At 40.6% G+C, this 21,829-nt stretch overlaps 2 protein-coding genes across 4 annotated transcripts in view; one reads left to right on the plus strand and one right to left on the minus strand.

Moving 5' to 3' along the window:
• cgrrf1 (cell growth regulator with ring finger domain 1) overlaps window positions 1–18,591 on the minus strand; it is a 40,400-nt gene extending 21,809 nt beyond the window's left edge. Inside the window, exons 1-5 of one of the 3 annotated variants that reach the window (XM_049590722.1) lie at window positions 18,394–18,583; window positions 16,452–16,588; window positions 14,316–14,493; window positions 9,873–10,020; window positions 2,796–2,903 (exon numbers count right to left, since the gene is read on the minus strand). In XM_049590722.1, coding sequence (XP_049446679.1) covers window positions 2,796–2,903; window positions 9,873–10,020; window positions 14,316–14,493; window positions 16,452–16,588; window positions 18,394–18,497 — 675 coding nt within the window. In that variant the 5' untranslated portion in view covers window positions 18,498–18,583. Of the gene's footprint in view, window positions 1–2,795; window positions 2,904–9,872; window positions 10,021–14,315; window positions 14,494–16,451; window positions 16,589–18,393 lie in introns of all 3 variants that reach the window. The other 2 variants (XM_049590723.1, XM_049590724.1) reach the window with 2 other exon arrangements.
• A 645-nt stretch (window positions 18,592–19,236) lies between these two features.
• The window catches only part of ddhd1b (DDHD domain containing 1b), a 94,509-nt gene continuing 91,916 nt past the window's right edge, over window positions 19,237–21,829 (plus strand). The window contains exon 1 of the mRNA XM_049590662.1: window positions 19,237–20,300. Within this exon, the coding sequence (XP_049446619.1) occupies window positions 19,568–20,300 (733 nt within the window). The 5' untranslated portion in view covers window positions 19,237–19,567. The remainder of the gene's footprint in view (window positions 20,301–21,829) is intronic.

A 21,829-nucleotide genomic window follows, 5' to 3' on the forward strand; every position in this document is an offset into this window, starting at 1 on the left:
AAAGCCCAGGGCGGAAACTGTGAGAGCATGCACAGAACGCCTAGGAATATTTCAACTACCAATCGCATTATCTGGGTGTGTTGGTCCCGCTTTGAGAAATTCAATTTAGTGTGATTTCAGTTGGACTAATACTATAAATCCATTTTCTCTGATGTCATGTGTAGTGTAATATTTACTGAAGTGTTTATATTGTACATTTAAGTTGACTTTTAAAGATACGTGTTGAAGCAATGTACTCTGTGCACTGACAAGACACACACTAGTTTATTATTTCATGTATTCCTATGACACACATATACACTCATTGAGCACTTAAGCATTGTGGTGGAGAAGTACCTTGGATTAAAAATAGCATGAGGATGGGCTCAGAAACACTGGTGGAAAGTTAGGGGAATTCCAGCTTGTCCTGATATGACTCTGGTAAGAAGAGGTGGTCTTAGACTGCCCAGAAAAGCATTACACAGTGAAATTGGCTCCAAGGGAGAAAAGGAGAGAGGGGATACTATTACAGTTGCAATCAAATTTATTCAACAACCACTGCATATTAGGCTTATTGGCAAAATATACAATTTCTCAGCTGTTTGCAATAAACAAATTACACAATAACTGTTTAAGTAGTTCAATGAAACTAATATTACAAGGGTTTTGATCCAAATTCAGAACAAAATGGTACTTTTAATGACTACTGCAGTCTCAAAATTATTCAACCCCTTCATGACAAGCATCTTCAGTACTTAGTAGAGCACCCTTTTGCTGTTATGACCTGCTGCAAACGTGATGCATATCCAGACACCAGCTTCAGACAGCGTTCCTGAGGAATCTTAGCCCATTCCTCATGGGCAATGGCCTCCAGTTCAGTAATATTCTTGGGTGTGTGTTTTGCTACCGCCTTCTTCTCTTCTCTTTCAAATATGTTTATTGGGAAACCAGTCAATAAACAGTGAAATTGACAATCGACAGTTACGTTTCCTCTGTTTTTTTGTTTTTTTTACAGAAACAGAATAAAATAAAATAAAATAATAATAATAATAATAATAATTCCATAAACACAATCCCTGACAAAAATGACAAGTGAGACAAGTAGCAAATTATAAGCAAACAAAACCATCATCCAAGCAAAAACCAACAACAACAAAAATAAACAACAATAGAGCATAACCAGCCATTGGGATCATTATCCTGTTGGAAGGTCCAATGACGCCCAAGCTTCAGCTTCCTCACAGACAGCACAACGTTTTTACCTAAGATTTCCTGATACTTGACTGAATCCATTGTGCCCTCCACATGCTGCAGGTTTCCAGTGCCAGAGGCAGCAAAGCAGCCCCAGAGCATCACTGAGCCACCGCCATGCTTCACTGTAGGCAGGGTGTTCTTTTCAGCATAAGCTTCATTCTTCTTCCTCCAGACATACTGCTGTTCCATAGGCCCGAAAAGTTCCAGTTTTGTTTCATCACTCCACAGAACAGAATTCCAAAACTTCTGTGGCTTATTTATATGGTTTTGAGCATAATGGAGCCAACTTTTCTTGTGCTTTTGGGTCAGTAGTGGTGTACGTCTTGGAGTCCGGGCATGGAGCCCTTTGGTGTTTAGTATGCGCCTTATTGTACAAACTGAAACCTCAGTGCCTGCTGCCACCAAGTCTTGCTGCAGGTGTTTTGCAGTCACTCAAGGGTTTCTGAACACTTGCTTCCTCAGCAATCTGGTAGCAGCCACTGATAGTTTCCTCTTTCTGCCACGTCCAGGAAGTGTAGCCACTGTTCCTTTAACTTTGAACTTGAATGCTTCCAACTGTATCTCTAGGAACATTCAGAGTTTTTGCTATCATTTTGTATCCTTTTCCTTGTTTGTGCAAGGCAATGATTTCTTCTCTGAACTTTCTGGACAATTCTTTTGACTTAGCCATATTTCTAACATGCAATCAAATGTCATTCTCAACAAAACCCTAGCCAGTCCAGGTATTTATGTGTTCTGTCTCAAGCACACCTGAACTAATGAAGCCCTTGATTAGTTGCACCAGGAGTGCTTGAAACAGGGGGTTGAATAATTGTGATTAGTTGCATCAGGTGTGCTTGAGACAGGGGGTTGAATAATTTTGAGACTGCAGTAGTGATTAAAAGTAGCATTTTGTGTTGAATTTGGATAAAAACCATGGTAATATTAGTTTTATTAAACTATTTCAACTGTTCTTGTCTACTTTGTTTATTGCAAACAGCTGAAAAATTGTACATTTTGCCAATAAGCCTAATATGCAATGGGGGTTGAATCATTTTGATTGCAACTGTATGTACAAGTGCAAGTAAAGAGGCGGCCATCAGGGGGAGACAGGAGAAATGTGACACCGTTATGTTTCAGCTCCAAGGGGGAAGGATTAAAGAAAAAGTGGAAACTCAGCAGAAATGTAACACCGTTACGATCAGAGCCAAGTGGGAAGGATTAAGAAAAAGATGACTCAGCAGAAATCTTCACAATAAAAGCAAGTGCGCAGACAAAGACATTCCAGTCCTGCTCCGGAGATTGACTCATTGAGTATTTCAGTTTTTTTGATATCTAATAGAAAACAACGAAAGTCCGTTCGAGAAGAAAGGAACGAGGTCGCGAGCTTTCTGGCCCCGCTCCAGACCTTTAAATTTATGTTTCTACACATGTAAACGTACTGACTGGTTTTGGAAGTCATAACCTAGTCACCTTGCTAAAAATAAACTAGCTAATAGATTGTAGACACAATATGGAGCACCTGCCTGTGTGAGTTTGGGAGGAAAGCAACAACAACTTACCAGAGCCAAAATATGACATACCTTTAACTCGTACATATTTCTTTTTGAGGTGAGGAGGTACTGAAAGAGAACCCGTGCAGAAAGGCTGTATTTGTCATCCGGAACATGAATAACTGTCACACTGGCCACCTGGAAGACAAAAGACAGCATAATGAGTTTCTTTAACTTTGAAATATTCAATTACTTTTCTCTCCTTTATACGCTCAGGGTTTTTTTTCATCTGTATCTGTAGTGAAAATACAGAGATGAAACTGAGTCTGGTCATCTGACTCAAAAACAAACAGCAAGTTAGAGCTGTTGCGCAGTGGTGTATAGGGCCAGTGCATTTTGAGGAGAAAAAGAACAAGGAGGAGGAAGAGAAGGAGATGAAAAAGAGGAGGAGAAGAAAAATGAGAAACACAGGAGGGTCAATCAGCAGAACTGTCCAGATCATAACTATTTTTAACTTCTTAAAGGTCCAGTGTGTAGGATTTATGGGGATATTATTTAACCTTTATTTAACCGGATAAAACCAATTGAGATCAAATCTCTTTTACAGTGGTGACCTGGCCAAGAGGTGGAAGCGTTAAACAAATGAAAGCAACAAATGAAAACAAACACACATATACAAACCACAGTCAAAGGAGATGTGATAAAGAGGAAAAAGACTACCATCAACAAGCACAAGGAATGATCACATAAAAAGACAAAAACAATAAAAGCAGCAGACGATCAAAGCAAACTAAACACCATGGCAAGAGCAAACAGTGGTCAAAAGCTCAGCAGTATTTTGCTTAAAGCTCTCCAGAGAGACTAGAGAGGCCAACTTGAGTCGCGTTTGGACATCATTCCATGACCAAGGGCCAAAATAGGACAGACTCCTACGACCAGCCTCGGTCCATACTGAGGGCATGATGCAACGCAACCAGGTGCTGGATCTGAGGTTGTGGGAGTCCTGAGCCAGGACAAATTTCGATTTATATATTATACAGTATATTGGCAGAAATGGCAAATAATATAATAAGCATGTTTTCTTTAGCGTATAATCACCTGAGAATAATTCCATTAAATTCAATTCAATTTTATTTATAAAGCCCAGTATCACAAATTACAATTTGCCTTACAGCATACGACATCCATTTGTTCTTTGGACCCTTACAGCACATAAGGACCCCCCCCTCCCAAAAAAAAAAAAAAAAAACCTTTGTCGGGGAAAAACATGGTAAAAACCTCAGGAAGGGCAACTGAGGAGGGATCCCTCTTCCAGGACGGACAGACGTGCCATAGATGTCATTCAGAACAGATCAACATAATAAATTTAAAAATTGACATTGCGATTTTTTTGCCCCCAATTATATATATTGCGATTTATATATTTTGGGATGCACTATTTTCCACCAGATGACTTCAGTAGCTCTACTTGGTGAGAATTAATCATTCTGGAATTATTAGGCTGATATTGCTTTGAAAGCAACAGCATAAAATGTGCTAAAAAATAGGCATTTGTTCAGCGAAACCACCATCTCTTTAATATGTGAATAGTTTTAAAGACACACCACTCCTTTTGCTGATTTAGGAGACATGTTAGAACCTCAGTCAAGTGATATTGTTTAATCAAAAATCAAATTATCTGAAACATTATGTTAATCAATACATGTTGTTCATCTGGGCTCGAGAAGCAGATGAATCCAGGACCAGTGCATCTACAAAAAAAATCTTTATTATGAAATAAACCATGAGTGACATCATAAACTGTTAACATTTTAATAAAATGTATACTGTTCACTGCTAAAATAATACTGACCAATAACCTTTTTTGAAAATAAAAAAACGGTATCATCATTCTAACAAAATGACACAGCAAAAAACACAGCTTCAAACCACTCCCACATCTTAAGTATAAAAATAAGCAGTCATAAACCACCATGGTTTATTCTCTCCCCTTCTTCACTAATTTTTCAGCTAAAGTTTTCACTTTGCGAGAGAGCCGCCTGCTTTTTCCCCCAAGCTGGAAACGTGGTGTGTGGTCCTCAGCTGATTGATTGATTGATTGCGTGGGCCTCGGTGTCTGAGAAAGTGCCTGTCTTGCAGTCGCATTGCCAGGTAGGTCTATGTTTATTCTAATAAATCCAACGCCTTTATTCTTTATTCCACTAAATTAGACATCTTTTGTTGGTCAGTCATTAAAACGGAAGCGAGTTTTACGCGCATCACTCTGCAATTTCAATGTATATGCTTAATTTAATTAGGGCAAGCCACATGTCGCAAGCCCCGCGATGTAAATATTGCACACGTGTGCATTGCAATAGCGATGCTTAAAAGTTGTATCGTTCAGGCCTAACAGTAGCCCAGAACAGACAAACCAAACACCGGCATGGCACTGACATTTTAATGTAAAAATGCTTTATTCAGTATTTTTACTAGTTTAAATCACCTGGTCTGTTTGATTTGGAGAGGAAGAGACCTATGTGGATAATTCAGGTCCAAGTAAAAACTTCCTTAACATCTGGATTAGAAAAAAAAGGTGGACACACATTGGTGGTTGTTCATCCAAACAGCGTCAGAGAAACACTAATTTGTAACATGAAACTGCTTCATGCATTGTTTTTAGTGTTTTAAATCATCTGGTCTGTTTGTATTTGAGAGGAGTAGAACTATGTGGATAATTCAGCTTAAGGTAAAATACTCACTCAAGGAATTCTAACTTAGAAGAGTTTTGGCTGGTTTCAATCTACAATCATCACCACCAAATCCCCCTGAATCTTACACACTGGACCTTTAAATTAAAAATTTTTCAATTTAAATGTTCCCTCTTGGCAACCTTATACACAGACATAATGTCAATTTCCATTTGTATGCATTTGATAGTCAGAATTATTTAACTTATGATCCAACAAATAATTACCAAAACACTGTTAACCTGCTAAATTGCCTTCACAAATTTCCTGCAACTAATGCTGATAAGATAGAGACATCGATCATAGGACAAGATAGTGCAAACATTCAAATATCAAACAGTTTTGGTTCTCTGTCCCACTCAATAACTACAGAAATCAGTGTCATTTTTGATCAAACCCTCAGTTTAGACAAACATGTAAATTCAGTAGTTCAATCAGGCTTCCACCATCACAGAAATATCTCCAGATCAGATCATTCCTTTCAAACAAACATCTGGAAACTGTTATTCATGCATTCATAATTTATCCAATTAGATATTCTAATTCCTTTCCCTCTGGCATCATTAAAGCTCATCCAAAACTGCTGCCAGAATCTTGACTCGGACTAAAAACATGACCACATCAAACCGTTCCTTGCCTCCCCACACTGGTTACCCCTAGCTTTTAGAATTGATTTTAATAATTCATAACTTACAAAGCCCTGAGAGGCCTTGCTCCAAGTTATATAACAGATCTTTTATTGCCCTATGTTCCTTCTCGGACCCTGGGATCCTCAGATGCATCTTTTCATCTCAGATGCATCTTTGCATCTCTTTGCATTTTTTGCCTTTCAGTGATTTTATCTGCTTTATTAATGCATGTTTTACTCTGTTATGTGTTTTCTGTTTTCATTGCTTTTATCTGTTTTATTTGCTTTGTCTTTTATTGGGCTTTGTAAAGCACTTTGTGACTGTGTTTTGAAAGGTGCTTTATAAGTAAAGTTTATTATCATTGGGTGTGAATGCTGCAAACGTTCACAACCTATGTTCTTCTACCACCAAAATTCTTTATTTTTCTTATTGGGTGTGAATGCTGCAAGCATTCACAACCTATGTTCTTCTACTACCAAAATTCTTTATTTTTCTTCTTCTTCTTCTTCTTATTCTTCCGCCGCGTTTTCCAACAAACTTCAAACTTCTTCAGATTCAGCTTCATGAGGACATTATCGGAAACTTTCAAATTTTTCCATAACCTTCATATTTTCCTGGGAATTCAACGTTAAAATTCCAACTTATATTAAAGCGGATGGAGCAAAAACAGTTGGACCGCTACTAGTTCTACAAACTTCAACCGATTAAAACCGTTCAAACATGAAAACGTTCAGCTGAATTAGGACATTCACGGATGTATTCACTTTTTTCCTAAAATTCATACTTTCCGAGATATTTCCGATTTTTCCCAAATCCTTTTCCCATTGGGAATGCATTACGGAATCCTCAAAAATCTAAAAATTTCACCTTTTTTCAAACTGTGACTACCGATTCATACTTTCAGCTAGAAACTCCATTCTAAATGGAAAATATTCATCATTTTGCTGACATTTTACATATGATTCAACTTTTCAATACCATTCAAACTTTCAAAAATATTCAGCGTTTTCTGCAACTTTGTTATAATGGAAGTCAATGAGAAAATCCTTCAAACTCACTGATCTTCACCCACACATCACAAATTCATACACTGACGTAGAAACTCCATTCCAACTCTCAAATGTTGACGCTGTTGTCGACTTTCAGGAACTAATTCAAATTTTCAATATCTCTTTTAGTTTTTCTACAAAGTCAGTTTAAAATACATGAAGTTTTCAGCCCTTCTCAGACTTTATAATGGGTGTGTATTGCGTGAGCTAGAGTGAGTGATGTCATCACTAGAGTGAAGAGCAGCTGAAAATTAATTAAGAAATTTTCTCTTCAACTCGCTCATACGGCCACAATTTTCACTGTACATACACAATTCATACCACAAAACGTAGAAAAATTTGTCCTGCTCACAGAAATGTTGACATGGAATCTGTCACACATACACATTTTTGCTGAGCGGCTCCAAAGCGAAGGGAGCGCCGATTTTTTTCTCATTCACTCCCATGTAATCTGAGAGGAGAAATTTCTGGAAACAGCTTAGGTGCAACACATTTGTAACTCGCTCTGGTGACCCCATTTTGGACTCGAGAAATATAAAACTCGACACGTGCGTTCACAAGAAGTGGCTGTCTCTCACCATCACTTTATTTTCATGATGGGACCAACGCTTTGGGTATGCGAAGAATTTGTTTGAGGAGTTAAATCTCCTCTAAAAGAGCTCTCTTATCTGTGTTCTGTCTGTCTCTCTCTGCTCTTCTGCCAGGTGCGCCTAGTTTATTACCATGGCAACCGCTGTGCCACACAAACTCACAGAAACATGATGTGTGTGTGTGTCTACATCTTACATGCAGACATGACAGGGGCAGAATCTCCATTTTAACCCTTTAGTTGCCAGAGTTATTTGAGGAAAATATTCATTTCAACATTTCAAAAGGCTTTCGCATGAAAGTGGTGAGAGATAAAGGCATACTGTAAATGAGAAAACGATTCATCATGACCCAAAGTTTGTGATGGGAGTAAATTAACTCATCTAATTTGCATATTGTCGCGTCACTAGGCGGCGGCCATATTGGATTTCATAAATCTCAGTAAAACAGCATTTTTAACATGTTTACACAGTACATTTCTTTTGTTTTGTGCTGTTTTTGTCGTCTCATCCTCAAAATAAAGGAAGAGGAATCTGATGGGAGTAAAGTAACTCATCTAATTTGCATATTGTGGCGTCACTAGGCGGCGGCCATATTGGATTTCATAAATCTCAGTAAAACATTCAAATATTCAAATCATTCAAACTTTATTTTATAATAGGCAGCTATTCAGTGTGGCGTCAGCTTTTCAACAAACTTTCAAACATTCAAATCATTCAAACTTTATTGTATTCAAGGCAGCATTGCAGCGTGGCTTCAGCTCGCAGCATTCACACCCGCAATTTCTTCAGAAATTGCTTCTCTAGTTAATAATTTATATTTATTCTGCATCACTCAGAGCTTGAATTCACAACTTTAGATGCCAGGGGAAACACATAATCTTGTTGAGCTATCTGCCGTCTATGGTGTCAGACTATAGTTGGGTTTCCATCCAAATGTAGCAAAAATTTTAACCGAATTTTCAGAAAAATTGCCAAAAGAAAATGCAAATTTCTGCACTTTTCCATCCACTACTGTTGTCAGTCAAACGTATGAAAATGTTCATTCATTATCTGTAACTGCTTATTCTGGAACAGGGTCGCGGGCGGCCGAAGCCTATCCCAGCTGTGAGAGGAGAGATACACCCTGGACAGGTCACCAGACTATCAAAGGACTGACACATAGACACAGACAACCATTCACGCTCACATTCTCACCTACAGGCAATTTAGAGTCACCAATTAACCTGTCTTTGAACTATGGGAGGAAGCTGGAAAACCCGCAGAAAACCCACGCTGACACAGGAGCACCACACAAACTCCACACAGAAGAGACCCAGATTTGAATCCAAAACCCTCTTGCTGTGAGGCAACAGTGCTAACCACTGCATCACTGTGCCGCCCAAAAGGAAAACAATACATGTATAATAACACAGAGCACACTGGACAATGGAAACAGTGGTGTGGTGGTTAGCACTCTCGCCTCACAGCAAGAGGGTTGCTGGTTCGATCCCTGGTGTGGGAGCCCTTCTGTGCGGAGTTTGCATGTTCTCCCCGTGTCAGCGTGGGTTCTCTCCGGGCACTCCGGCTTCCTCCCACAGTCCAAAGACATGCAGATTGGGGACTAGGTTAATTGCTAACTCTAAATTGTCCGTAGGTGTGAATGTGAGCATGAATGGTTGTTTGTCTCTATGTGTCAGCCCTGCGATAGTCTGGCGACCTGTCCAGGGTGTACCCTGCCTCTCGCCCGATGTCAGCTGGGATAGGCTCCAGCCGCCCCGCGACCCTCAAGAAGATGAAGCGGTTAGAAGAAGATGAATACTTCATAATTCCTGCCAGGTCAAAGTGTCTGAAAATTTCTGCTTAATTTGTGCAATATTTTAACGCTACAAAGTTGTGGCATGTATGACTGATTTGTTATGACATTACAAAGTTTCCAACTGTAGACAGCTGCTCTAGCGCCACCATCAGGACTATTGGCCCACAGTTTCAGGTGAGGAAGCTTGGCATAGGACTGGAACTATGTGCAAAGTTAGTTTATTTTTATGCATAGGAAGGCAGATTAAATGCATAGGAATAAGAGAAGGAAGGAGAAGGCGAAGAAGAAGAAGGACAAGAAGAAGAAGAAGAACATTGGCAAAAACAAGAAGGACCAGCAGCACAGTTCTGAAAATGTCTGAATGTGAGGTAGACTCACAATGTTGTACGAGTCTCTGGCGTCCGGCTCTGCCAGCGTCAGCACAACCACAAGAGGGTAGTGTTCCCTTGGCAATGGCCCAAAATCTCTGATCCCCTGGTCAGCAGGAATCTGTGTGTGATATTCCACTGTGTCTTCACTGCTGATACTGAGAGGGTGCAGTCAAAGAGGCTAAGATTGGGAACTACTGTAGGAACAAAGTATATCAGCCAAACAGGGAGGGTTAAACCAAAGAAATGTCTCAGCCATCATGAGTATGCATTATGTTACCAAGATAAGATGATAGCATTGACTTCTTTGATTTATTGCTGTATAATGGTAAATGGAACATCCAACCCAAAGCACTTCAAACACAAGTAACTAACAGATATTGGAGACTATGAGTGTGCTTCAAATGGCATACTTCCTGTATTTATTTATTTATTTATTTTTTATTTATCCTTTATTTAACCAGGTGAGTCCCATTAAGACTGACATCTCTTTTACAAGGGAGCCCTGGCCAAGAAGGCAGCAAACCAAAGTTACAACAATACAACAACATAAAACATAAACACAACAGTACATAGATACATAAAGTACATACAGTACACATCAAATTCAAAGAAAGCAGCTACAGACTTCTGTTTTAATTTTAGCATTTTCTGGAGCTGATTCCAGGACCAAGGGGCATAGTAACGACAGGGTCGTAAAAATCCAGTCATAATCGTAAAAATCCGGTCATCATATATTTTAACCGGTCATTTTAATTTTCGTTTTTAAATGATAATAAAGATATTCAAAGACATTTAGTTTTCATTCGTTCGTTTTTAATAAATCCAACAAGCAAGTTACAAAGTGTGCATTAATAAGGATATGAATGAAAAGATGAACAGACATCCACACACCGCAGTGCTTCAGTTCGGCATCTGGTCTACAGGCAAGCCGTGAGCGCTTCTGTCAAGCTGGATAGAGCGGATCGTACCAAACAAGAAGTCAGACACAGAAAAGATGAGAGAATCTGGCCAATTTTCAAAATAAAATAACAACAGCATGCACTGAGGAACGTGAGGGAATACCATGTTTATAATTTAAAATAACACAACAGTGCATAATCGAACACATTTTTCAATACCCTAATCACTTCATTACAATTTTAATTTTGTGTCACTGAGCCTACAGACTACATAAATAAAATGGTCAGAACAATATGCCCTATTCATTCAGTGTTTATCCAACACGCTCAATACATGGACATGCAATGACAAATTGTCATTAACTTACTACGTTATAAAAAACGATTAAAATATGGACTTACCCATGTTTAAAATGACCTCTTGAAGTGAAAAAACGAGCACTGACGGGAACAGACGAGTGGAGTCGATGTTTAACCGGCGCGGAGAGCACAGGAGAAATGCGCTGCCTGTGTGGACAGTCAAGCGCCTGCAAGTATACTCGCAGGACTTCTGCAGCACTAACGCATCTGGTGTGTCCAGGCCGTTATGTTAACAACGCTACATTAAGCAGATGAATGACTTTTTCTCTGCAGCGTGAAAACGGCAGCCACTTAAACCAGTGACTGTGCACTCCGCCACCAAGTGGGCAGGGGTGGTAATTGCAACCGGTCAAATGACCGACGGCCTTCAGATTTTCCGGTCATTGTTGTAAAAAAAACGTTCAATGACCGAGAATATCCAGTTAACACGACCCCTGCAGCAGAGGCATGCATATAAAGAACATCACCATGATCAATCATGGGAAGAAAGGTAGCCATGACAAGTCTCTTTTTGGCAGTGAGATTAAAACAATGCTTGTTTCTAAAATAAAATCCTAGTTTGCTCCTGAGTTTTTTGGCAAGATTATCCAAATGAATAGAAAAAGTAAGTTTTATCTTAGATATTTATTTATTTATTTATTTATTTATTTATAGGAAGCCACCTGTTCTATACACTTTCCATCAGTGGTGAAAATGTTAGGAACAGGAGGCTGGGAGTGGGATCTAGAGAAATGCATGACTTTTGTTTTACTAGCATTTAAAACCAGTTTAAGATTTTTAAAATCAGCCTGAATCGAGCTAAACAATTTTTGGAGGTGCTGAAAAGCGCAAGACAGAGAGGAGGCACAAGAATAAACAATTGTATCATCTGCATACAGATGAAAGTTAGATGAATCAGAATTTTGTATATCTGTGCCATTTTGTATATCTGTGGCATTTATATGCCACGTTTATATAAATCGTGAACAAGATAGGCCCCAGAATAGACCCTTGGGGCACGCCCCGGGCAACTGACTTGGAAGATGTCCTCTGACCATTGGCAAGGACTGTCTGTGACCTGTCAGTAAGATAATTTGCAAACCAACTAACAGAGTTGACACTCAAGCCAATATTATGGAGCCTATTGATTAAGATGGTGTGGTTCACAGTGTCAAACGCCTTAGATAAATCAATAAACACTGCTGCGTAGTGTTTATTATTATCAAGACCCTGAATTATATCGTTCAGGCAGCAGTTATAGTGCTATGACCTGATCTAAAACTAGACTGAACAGAGCTAAGCTGACTGCTTTCTAATAAAAACTCCTTTAGCTGGTCATTGACGAGGGATTCCATAATTTTAGTAACCACTGAGAGTTTTTAAATAGGCCGATAGTTGTTCAGGTCAGAGGGATCCCCCCCCCTTAAAAATGGGCAAAACATATGCCTCCTTCCAAGATTTGGGGATGGAATTAGTGGACAGTGATAAGTTGAAAATGTTAGCCAGGGGTTCAGCTATGAGTTCTGCTGAGAGTCTTAAAAAATAGGGATCCAGGCCATCTGGGCCTGGAGACTTCTTAGGGTCAATTGCTTTTAAAGCCTTAAGGACAAATCAGTAGAAATATGTTCAAAAGCAAAACCATAAAAATCTGGTGTCTCTTCAGCAGTGGGAGGGCTGGACAAGACACTGGATTTCAAATCGGGAAACAAGTGATCGAACAAATATCCAGCAGAAACAAAGTGTTCATTTAAAAGATCAACAATAGATTGCTTATCAGTTATTGGCTGAGAACAATGAATAATTTGTTGGGGGAGCGAAGCAGGGGCAGTAGGGTTAAGCGACTTAATTGTTTTCCAGAAATTAGAAGGGTTATTTACGTTTTCAGACGTCAAGTTGAAATAATAATCAGATTTGAATTTCCTGATGGAAGCAGTACATTTATTCCGGAGACACCGAAATCTGGACCAGAGAAAAGAAGAGTTTGATTCTCTGGCTTTGGCCCATGCTTGGTTCATTTGCATGGACATATACCACCAGGAGTAAAGGAGAAAATACCAACTGACCTTTAAAGGTATAAGGTGTAGGTATCAGCTTCTATTTAATTTTGGTATTTCACATGCTATAAGCCTGTGTCATCAAGCATGTGATAGCCATGCAAAATATCGCAATACTATGCTGTATTGATTTTTCCCCCACCACAATCAGAAATAAATATCGTCTATAACATTACAAGACAAAAAATTCTACAGATTTCCATTTCGGATCACTGCTGAAAACAATTTAAAAATCTGCAGATTCTGTATGGGCATGCATATAGGGTTGGGACTCGTTAGGATTTTAACGATTCCGATTCCTTACCAATTCCTTCTCAACGGTCCGATTCCTTACCGATTTCTACATTATATTCACTATACTTGCTATACTTAAACAAGTATATAATAAACACAAATGCAATCATGCAAATACAAAAACTTTATTCTAACTGTTGTACAGTACAATTAGATGAAAATACACATTTGTGTGTGGTGTGTATTTCAGATTTAGAGCTTGTATCATCTCCCTGAGAATATATAACGACAAAAAGTGATTCTCTTATTTCTACAGTAACACTATTACCCCAAATTAACCACAGCAATGTAATGAAAAATACTTACATGCATTCATGCTTGGGCACTGCTATTTACATGACAACACCTGAACAGAACACACACACAGATTGGCTGTTTGTTTCTACCGCTCCCCTCACTGGAAGTCTCAGACCTCCCGCCGCCCGCCTCCGCCTTGATTAAGCGCTGAAAATAAAATAATTATTTTATTATATTTCTCCCTCTCCCCTAGCTGGAAGCAGACCTCCCGCTGCCCGCTCCCGTCTCAAACATGGAGGTCTCCCTCTCCACAGAGCACCTACAGCACACGCCCGGCCTGTTAAATAGCCTGTAACCATAACAACTGTGTGACACAAACTCAGTGCTTTAGTAATTAAATAATGTTGGGCTCGGTCGAGTTTGGACAGAAATATGCGGCCTGTGCCGCACTCGTTTTTTTTTTTTTTTTTTTTGTTTACAATCTAGAAACCGTTTGCAGGAACCATTACTCTAAGTGTGATGGAACCGGTTACGGAACCGGAACTTTGGACCCGGTTCCAAAAAAGAACTGGATCCGGATCCCAACCCTACATGCATATGAGTATTTGTTAGTACTGTAAAGGATACTGGAAGCTCTGGTAGTGGTGGTAGCGGAAGTGCAGGGCCTCCTGGAAATACTGGGAGGTGCTGAGCAGCAGGCCATGCTGGTGGGCCTGCAGCGCTCCCTGCAGGGCACTGACCTCACAGCCCCAGAAGCAGTTCAGGACACAGGGCTCCAGACAGCGGGGCCTCACTGACACACCATCTGCAAGAGAGTGTTCGCTAATGTTATGATGGCCTGGATACATAAAGTTAAAGTACCACTCAGTGGTTGTATTGGATATATAGAGGCTGCGACATTTGGAAGTAGGATTCATAACCATGCATAAAAATAACTGCACACATAGTTTATTAGTGAATGTCATATATTCACATGAATGCTTCCAACAGACGCAAAACTTGAAGGATATCTACACTGCTAAAAAAAAATTAAGAGAACACTTAAATCACACATCAGGTCTTGATGAACAAATTATTCAAGTTGAAAGTCTTTACTGATGTACACTGTATAATTTGTTAAGAACAGAATGATGTAACAGTGGACAATGGAAAACAAAATCTTCAACCAACTGAGGGCTGGATTCAAAACCACACCAAAAATCAAGTAAAAAAATGAAATCACAGGCTGATCCAACTTTTATCAATTCTACTACAGCAACTCATAATGTGACTTAGTAGTGTGTGCATAGCTTCTACATGCCTGTATGCTCTCCCGACAATGTCTGAGCATGCTCCTGATGTGACAGTGGATGGTGTCCTGGAGGATCTCCTCCCAGATCTGGATGAGGGCATCAGTGAGCCCCTCGACAGTCTGTGACGATGCTGCCATCGCTACATAACGTCCCATGGGTGCTCAGTTGGAGTTAGGTGAGGAGAATGAGAGGGCCAGTCAATGGCATTAATGCCTTCATCATCCAGAAATTGTCTACACACTCTGGCCACATGAGGGTGGGCTTTGTCCTGCATCAGGAGGAACCCAGGGCCCACTGCACCAGTGTAACGTCTGACAACTGCTCTGAGGATTTCATCCCAGTACCTAACAGCAGTCAGAGTACCACTGGCTATGACATGGAGGTCTGTGTGACTCTCCAAGGATATGCTTCCCCAGACCATCACTGACCCGCCACCAAACCCGTCATGCTGGGTGATGTTACAGGCAGCATAACATTCACCACAGCGTCTCCAGACTCTTTCATGTCTGTCACATGTGCTCACTGTGAACCTGCTCTCATTTGTAAAGAGAATAGGGCACCAACCTGCCAATTATGGTGTTCTCTGGCCAATGCCAATCGAGCTGCACAGTGCACATCGGGCCCGCATGCCACCCTCATGGAGTCTTTTTCTGACAGTTTGGTCAAAAACATGCATGCCAGGAACCTGCTTGAGGTAATTTTTTAGAGCTCAGGCAGTGCTCCTTCTGTTCCTCTTCACACAAAGGAGCAGATACCAGTCCTGCTGCTGGGTTGATGTTCTTCTACGGCCCTGTCCAGCTCTCCTTGTGTAATGGCCGCTCTCCTGGTATCTCCTCCATGCTCTTGACACTGTGCTGGGAGACACAGCAAACCTTGTGACCGCTCGTATGGATGTGCCATCCTGGAGGAGCTGGACTACCTGTGCAATCTGATTGACCTGCAGGTACCACCTCATGCTACCAGTAATGACAAGGACACTAGCAGAACACAAAACTCGAAAACAATCAGTCAGGAGGGATAAGGAGAGAGCAATTGTCTGTGGACACCACATGTAAAACCATTCCCTTTTTTGGGGTTGTCTTGCTTTTGCCTCTCTATTGCACCTGTTGTCACTTCTTATTTGCACCAAGACAGGTGAAACTGATTCACAATCGCTTGTGCTTCCTAAATGGACAGACTGATATTCCTGAAGTTTAACTGACTTGGTGTTACACTGTGACCATTAAGTGATGCCTTAAGTTTTTTGAGCAGTGTGTACTCTGTACCAAGAAACTATACTGATTCAGGTACAGCAACCATGGTGTGTTACCTGTAGTACCCTGGAACAGGAAGGGATAATTGTCATTCTCTTGTGTACATTTGTTAGACAGAAGAAGCATTTAAGATCCCCAGACACTTTAAATCCAAATCAAGTCAGGCTCGTTAATATTCCCAGTTACTGAGTTCTGTTGCTGATGGTGGCTGTACTCACCAGTGACAGATGCCGGCCCAGAGCCCATCTCCAGGATGAAGGGATTGGTCATCTGGACCATTTGCTTCTCAGGGGTTGGTAGGAGGGACTCTGTCTCATCTGCGCTGCGAAGGATCACTGGGACATCAAAGCCAAACCTGCAGGACAGGAGGCAGAGTCAACAAAGTGTGAAAGAGCACAAGGTACTATGCTATGTTGTGCAAGGCTCTCTTTTCTATATCACACCAAATTAATTCACTGATCTGCTTCGGCTGGGTGATGGGGAAAAGGTTTTTCAAATCAAACTTTTATCCTGTTGACTCTTTATCCAATACCTCCTTTCTGAATAGATATCTCTAAAACTACTGGTTACATTATTGTGGAATTTGATGTGGATATTCATAGATTCTAAAATAGTTTTGTGTCCAGCTGACCTCTAATCAATCACCTTGCCTCGTACACAAGAAATCAAAAAACTGAATGCACAGACTGCAAAGAAATTTTGAGAAGCATATTCAGGAACCACGAGCCACTCCATGAGGTTTCATCTTATATCAACCTTTAGCCAACTTGTCAACGATGATCTCATAATTGAACCATTTATTTGAGGGGTCTTCTCACTTGGCCTACTTCCGAATAAAACTTGTGGGATGCAATATGGCAGTCAGGGGCTTGATTGGGCTGTAAAGCGACTGTCAACAGACTTATTTACTGTAACTGCTCAAAAAAATGAATGGAAACAGATGAAGCCCACATTATATACAGCAGCTTGCCTATGGTAAAGTGGAGACCTAGTTTACACAAAGTAGTAAGTTAGTGCATAGGAATGTTTATGTGTTGCTTGGAAACAATACAGTCCAGCTGCAAATCTATTTGTCAAATAGAACCTGTTGTAGCTTCCTTACTGTTGATAAATGGAGCTTGTAGAACTGTTGTATAAAAGCAATATCACACTTAAAGTTGTACTGTACTGAATATCAGCATAGCTTTGATTATCTTTGGCACTTGGCCTACAGTGTCGTGCTTATGACTCAATCACAGCCATGCTCATAAACAGTACAACAGCACTCCCTCTCACGTGATACTGCTTAAATATTTTCCTCAGGGGCGTAGGTGACTTAGTGGTAGAGCAGGCGCCCCATGTACAAGGCTGTTGCCGCAGCGGCCCGGGTTCGAGTCCAGCCTGTAGCCCTTTGCTGCATGTCATCCCCTCTCTCTCTCCCCCTTTCACACTTAACTGTCCTGCCCATTAAAGGCAAAAAATGCCCCAAAAAATATTAAAAATAAATATTTCCCTCAGATGTAGAAATGTATAAGTATCAACTGCCATTAAATGGAAACAGTCCAGAAAAGTTCAAGTACCTCAAAACTGTGCGTAAGTACAGTACATGAGTAAATGCACTTAGTTATATTCCACCACTGTTAACCTAAATACATTTAACTGTTTTTCCAACTCTAGCCAATAAATGTTTAATGATAGCAGTTGTAAAGTGCACGTTTCAATGTTTCAATGATTAGATGGGCACTTATGGTGTAAATAAAATGTCAGACTACATTTTAAACAGCATCGAAATAGACAGAAATTTATATATTTTCTTAATTTGTAGTTTAAACGGTTTGAATCAGGGCGCGTGTATCTTAAAACAACTCAAAATCATACCTGTGAATACATTTGGCCGACGTATGTTTGTGAACACTCCGATAGAAAGACTGCACTCTACAGCAGTGACAGCTGTAGCTGCTTCAAATATTCTGGCAGTGTAACTATGTAACGTTTTTATAATGTCATGGTTACTACCGAGATGATAAAGCAGGCTGCACGCCAAGCCGCAAAGATAAAACAATAAGGAAAAGTTGCCTAAATGGACAAAACTTGAGAGAGACGTGTGGGGGTAATGTGTGAAAACAACGTTCCAAACATGTTGCCAGGTCGGTGGCTAAGCTAATGTGGCTAAACACTTACCAGCCCAGCACCATGGCGGCGGTAACAACGAAACACAAAGAAACCACACTAATGTAAAACAATGGGGAATACTCGTACAAGGTCACCAAGAAGACCGCTGCCATTTCATATGATGTTTGTCACGGAATAAGCCAAGTTATTTACGAAATCTGCTGCGAAACATTCTCCATGACGGCCATGACAGGAAGTCAGAGAGGACTACGGTGGCCCAGAAGGTATATAAAAGAAAAAATTTACTTTTGTTTTTTGTTAACACAAAGCAAGTTGAAAGTCACCAATAAGCACTGCCATACATTTAGACGAAATCTAACGTCCGTGTGTTTAAACTAGTAACCTAAATACGTCACGCGTGAGAAAACTGATATGTAACTACTTATATGAGTATTTCTTTAAGGAGGAATAATATGCAGGCCTATGTTTGTTTGTTTTTTCATTTTTATTTTGCACTTAACGATGTTATCATGTTTTCATGATGTCGGCAATACCTTTTGTTAGCTTCTTATTTATTTGAATCTGTACTTATATTTGTCTTAACGCAAGGAGTAGGCTACATGTCTGCTGTTATGGAAATTCCTATACCTTTCAATAAAGTTTGAAAAAACAAACTGCTTAGGCTATATGATGAACTTGTCTTCAAGATAAAAGTAAAAATAAGTTTGAAAGCTGGAAGCAAGCTACAGTATAGCTAGCCTATAGTAAATAGTGGCTAACTACTGTATATATATATACTTTGTAGGCTATTTTATTTTGTAAGTCCCTCATTCTTGCTCCTGCATACGAGTTTATTTTGAAAGTATGAATAGGAAATTTACTTTGTTGTCATTAACTTGACATTATGGAGCAGCTGAGATTGCCGTCATAGCTCGTAGCGTTCATTGAATATTTCAGCAGTTATCACTTAAAACCCGTAGGCCTAATTAATCGGGGAGTGTAGGCCTACACGGGCAGTAGAGCAGGGGGGTTATGTTTCGTTGAAGCAATCCGGGTGAACATTTTTACATCTTTAGCTATAATGTTTGGGAATATTGTCGGGGTCAGGTCAGCTCGACATACAGATGTTATCAGCTGGGAAGAAAAAAACGGTTAATCTGGTTTAATAGTCTGACGGTAGGGATATTGTTGTGATTTTTTGTAACGCTACCTCCATGTTTTGAGTCTAATTTGCGGCGAAATCATGAGCATCATGAAGGAAAAACCGGCTATCCGCCAGCAGAGCTCAGAGAATAACTCTGTCAGCAGTAGTGAATGGGATATGGCAAATGATGTATTTGTGTCCGGCTACGACGACAATCCGATGGGAGATGGTGTTGCTGCTGCGGACAGGAGCCCAGAGCAACCCGGTTTGGACAGACACCTGCCGCTGTTATCCCAGGATGGCATGATGCTGGGCCTGGCTGGGGAGGAATATTCGGGCACATCGTATCTGGACATCGACCCAGAGTACACCGAAAGTGACGGGAATGTCACAACCAAGAGGCGCATACGGTCCAATAGCTCTAGGCACCGCGGTGAGATCGTTACGGAGCTGGGACCAGAGGAGGTCCGCTGGTTTTACAAAGAGGACAAGCGGACGTGGAAGCCATTCGTCGGACATGACTCTTTAAAAATCGAGACTGTCTATCGGAGATTCTGTGAGCAGAACCCCGACAAGGTCAAACGCCTCGTCGATCCCAGCGAGGCCGAGGGGAAGGAGGCAGCCAGTTCTGGTGAGATCCAGCCGGAGAGTGGAGCGGTGGACGTTGGAAGTGTGGTGGAGTCGGTGGTGCAGCAGGGCGGAGGGCAGCAGCACTCGGTGTCGGAGGAGATGAGGGACCTGGACGACATCAGTGTGGAAGCAGTGTGTGTCAGAGGAGGGCTCTATGAAGTGGATATCAGGGAGAAGGAATGCTACCCTGTTTACTGGAACCGTGAGCATGTCAATTAATTTATGTCCATAATGATAAAGCTCTTACAGTGCAGGCTGCTGCTACCATCTGATTACCCCTAGGTAGTTTGAGCACCACCAGCTTTAAGTTAGGCTTCTTTTTTTTTTTTTTTTTGAATCCGATTTCCTCTCTTGGGGGAAGACATGACAGTGTACCTTTGTGCTCCAGCAGCATAAATAGTCACTCACTCGGCTCTAGCTTCTTTTTCAGACAAATCTTAGTGCGAGGCAGACTAAACCATTTTGTGCCTTTGAGGGGTGACAGGGGCCTCAGAGAGCCCCCCCCCCCTCCATATTTATATAGATATAGATATTCAACTATTCACACCATGACTGCAATATAGGCTACTCTTACGGACTATAATTCTCCTGTTCTGCTAAATACTTCTGTGTACTTTCAGCTCAGAAACCATTCAAATATCAAAATGTTCAGCAAGTTAATGACAGTGGTGCTTTAATTCACGTATTATCATTAATTTTTTTTAGCTTTTTAAACTTCATAAGATGTTAATTTTTTTTTCAACACATGATTCCTCAGTTTATGTTTTGACATCATTCCCATGATGCACAGATAGAGTTCTCCAATTGAAGTGTTACTTAATCCTAATAGGCACAATAACCACACCGTGTGGTAACTTATAACTCAGGTTTACTCGTGGCTCAGTGGGCAGGGTACATACATACAGGAGGACCACATGTCAGACTCCTATCTAATCTGGTGCAATCACAATTATAGTACATAGCACCTAGTATAGTTCCTGTGAATATCAATCAATCAATCAATTTTATTTATAAAGGCCAATATCACAAATTACAGTTTGCCTCACAGGGCTTTACAGCATAGGATATCCCTCTGTCCTTAGGACCCTCACAGCGGATAAGGAAAAACTCCCCCAAAAAACCCTGTTAACGGGGGAAAAATACGGTAGAAACCTCAGGAAGAGCAACTGAGGAGGGATCCCTCTTCCAGGACAGACAGACGTGCAATAGATGTCGTACAGAACAGATCAGCATAATAAATTAACAGTAATCCGCAGTAATCACTGCATCCCCCCTCTTTAGCTGGGATGTCCCACTGACTTCAACCTATGTAAATAAAACATTCTTGACAGAACTGCAAGCAATAATAACATACATTTTCATAGCACCCTTATTTAGAATTGTGCAGAATATAACGTCTGCTCACATTAGCGTAAAACACCATTAGATATCAATCAATTAGTGCATTTCTTGTAATAGACTCTTTCACAACATAGGAACGTCAATCTCACAACAAAACAATAAACTTATTCAGAGTCCTTTTGTGTGTGTGTCACTGCGTGTGATTGTCTCTAATCATAGTCCTTGTAGTGAGCTGGTTTAGCAACCGCTCTTCCAGATCTCGTGTGTATTATCTTAGGACTAGTGGATTCTTCTGTGTTGGTGTTTGTTTCACAGGTTTGAGTGGAATGTGTTCCTGCTCCATGAGATTCATTCTGAGGTTGTGGTTCTGTGAAGCGGGTTCTTGCACTC

This window comes from Epinephelus fuscoguttatus, linkage group LG11 (assembly GCF_011397635.1).
Source record: "Epinephelus fuscoguttatus linkage group LG11, E.fuscoguttatus.final_Chr_v1".
Classification (NCBI taxonomy): domain Eukaryota; kingdom Metazoa; phylum Chordata; class Actinopteri; order Perciformes; family Serranidae; genus Epinephelus; species Epinephelus fuscoguttatus.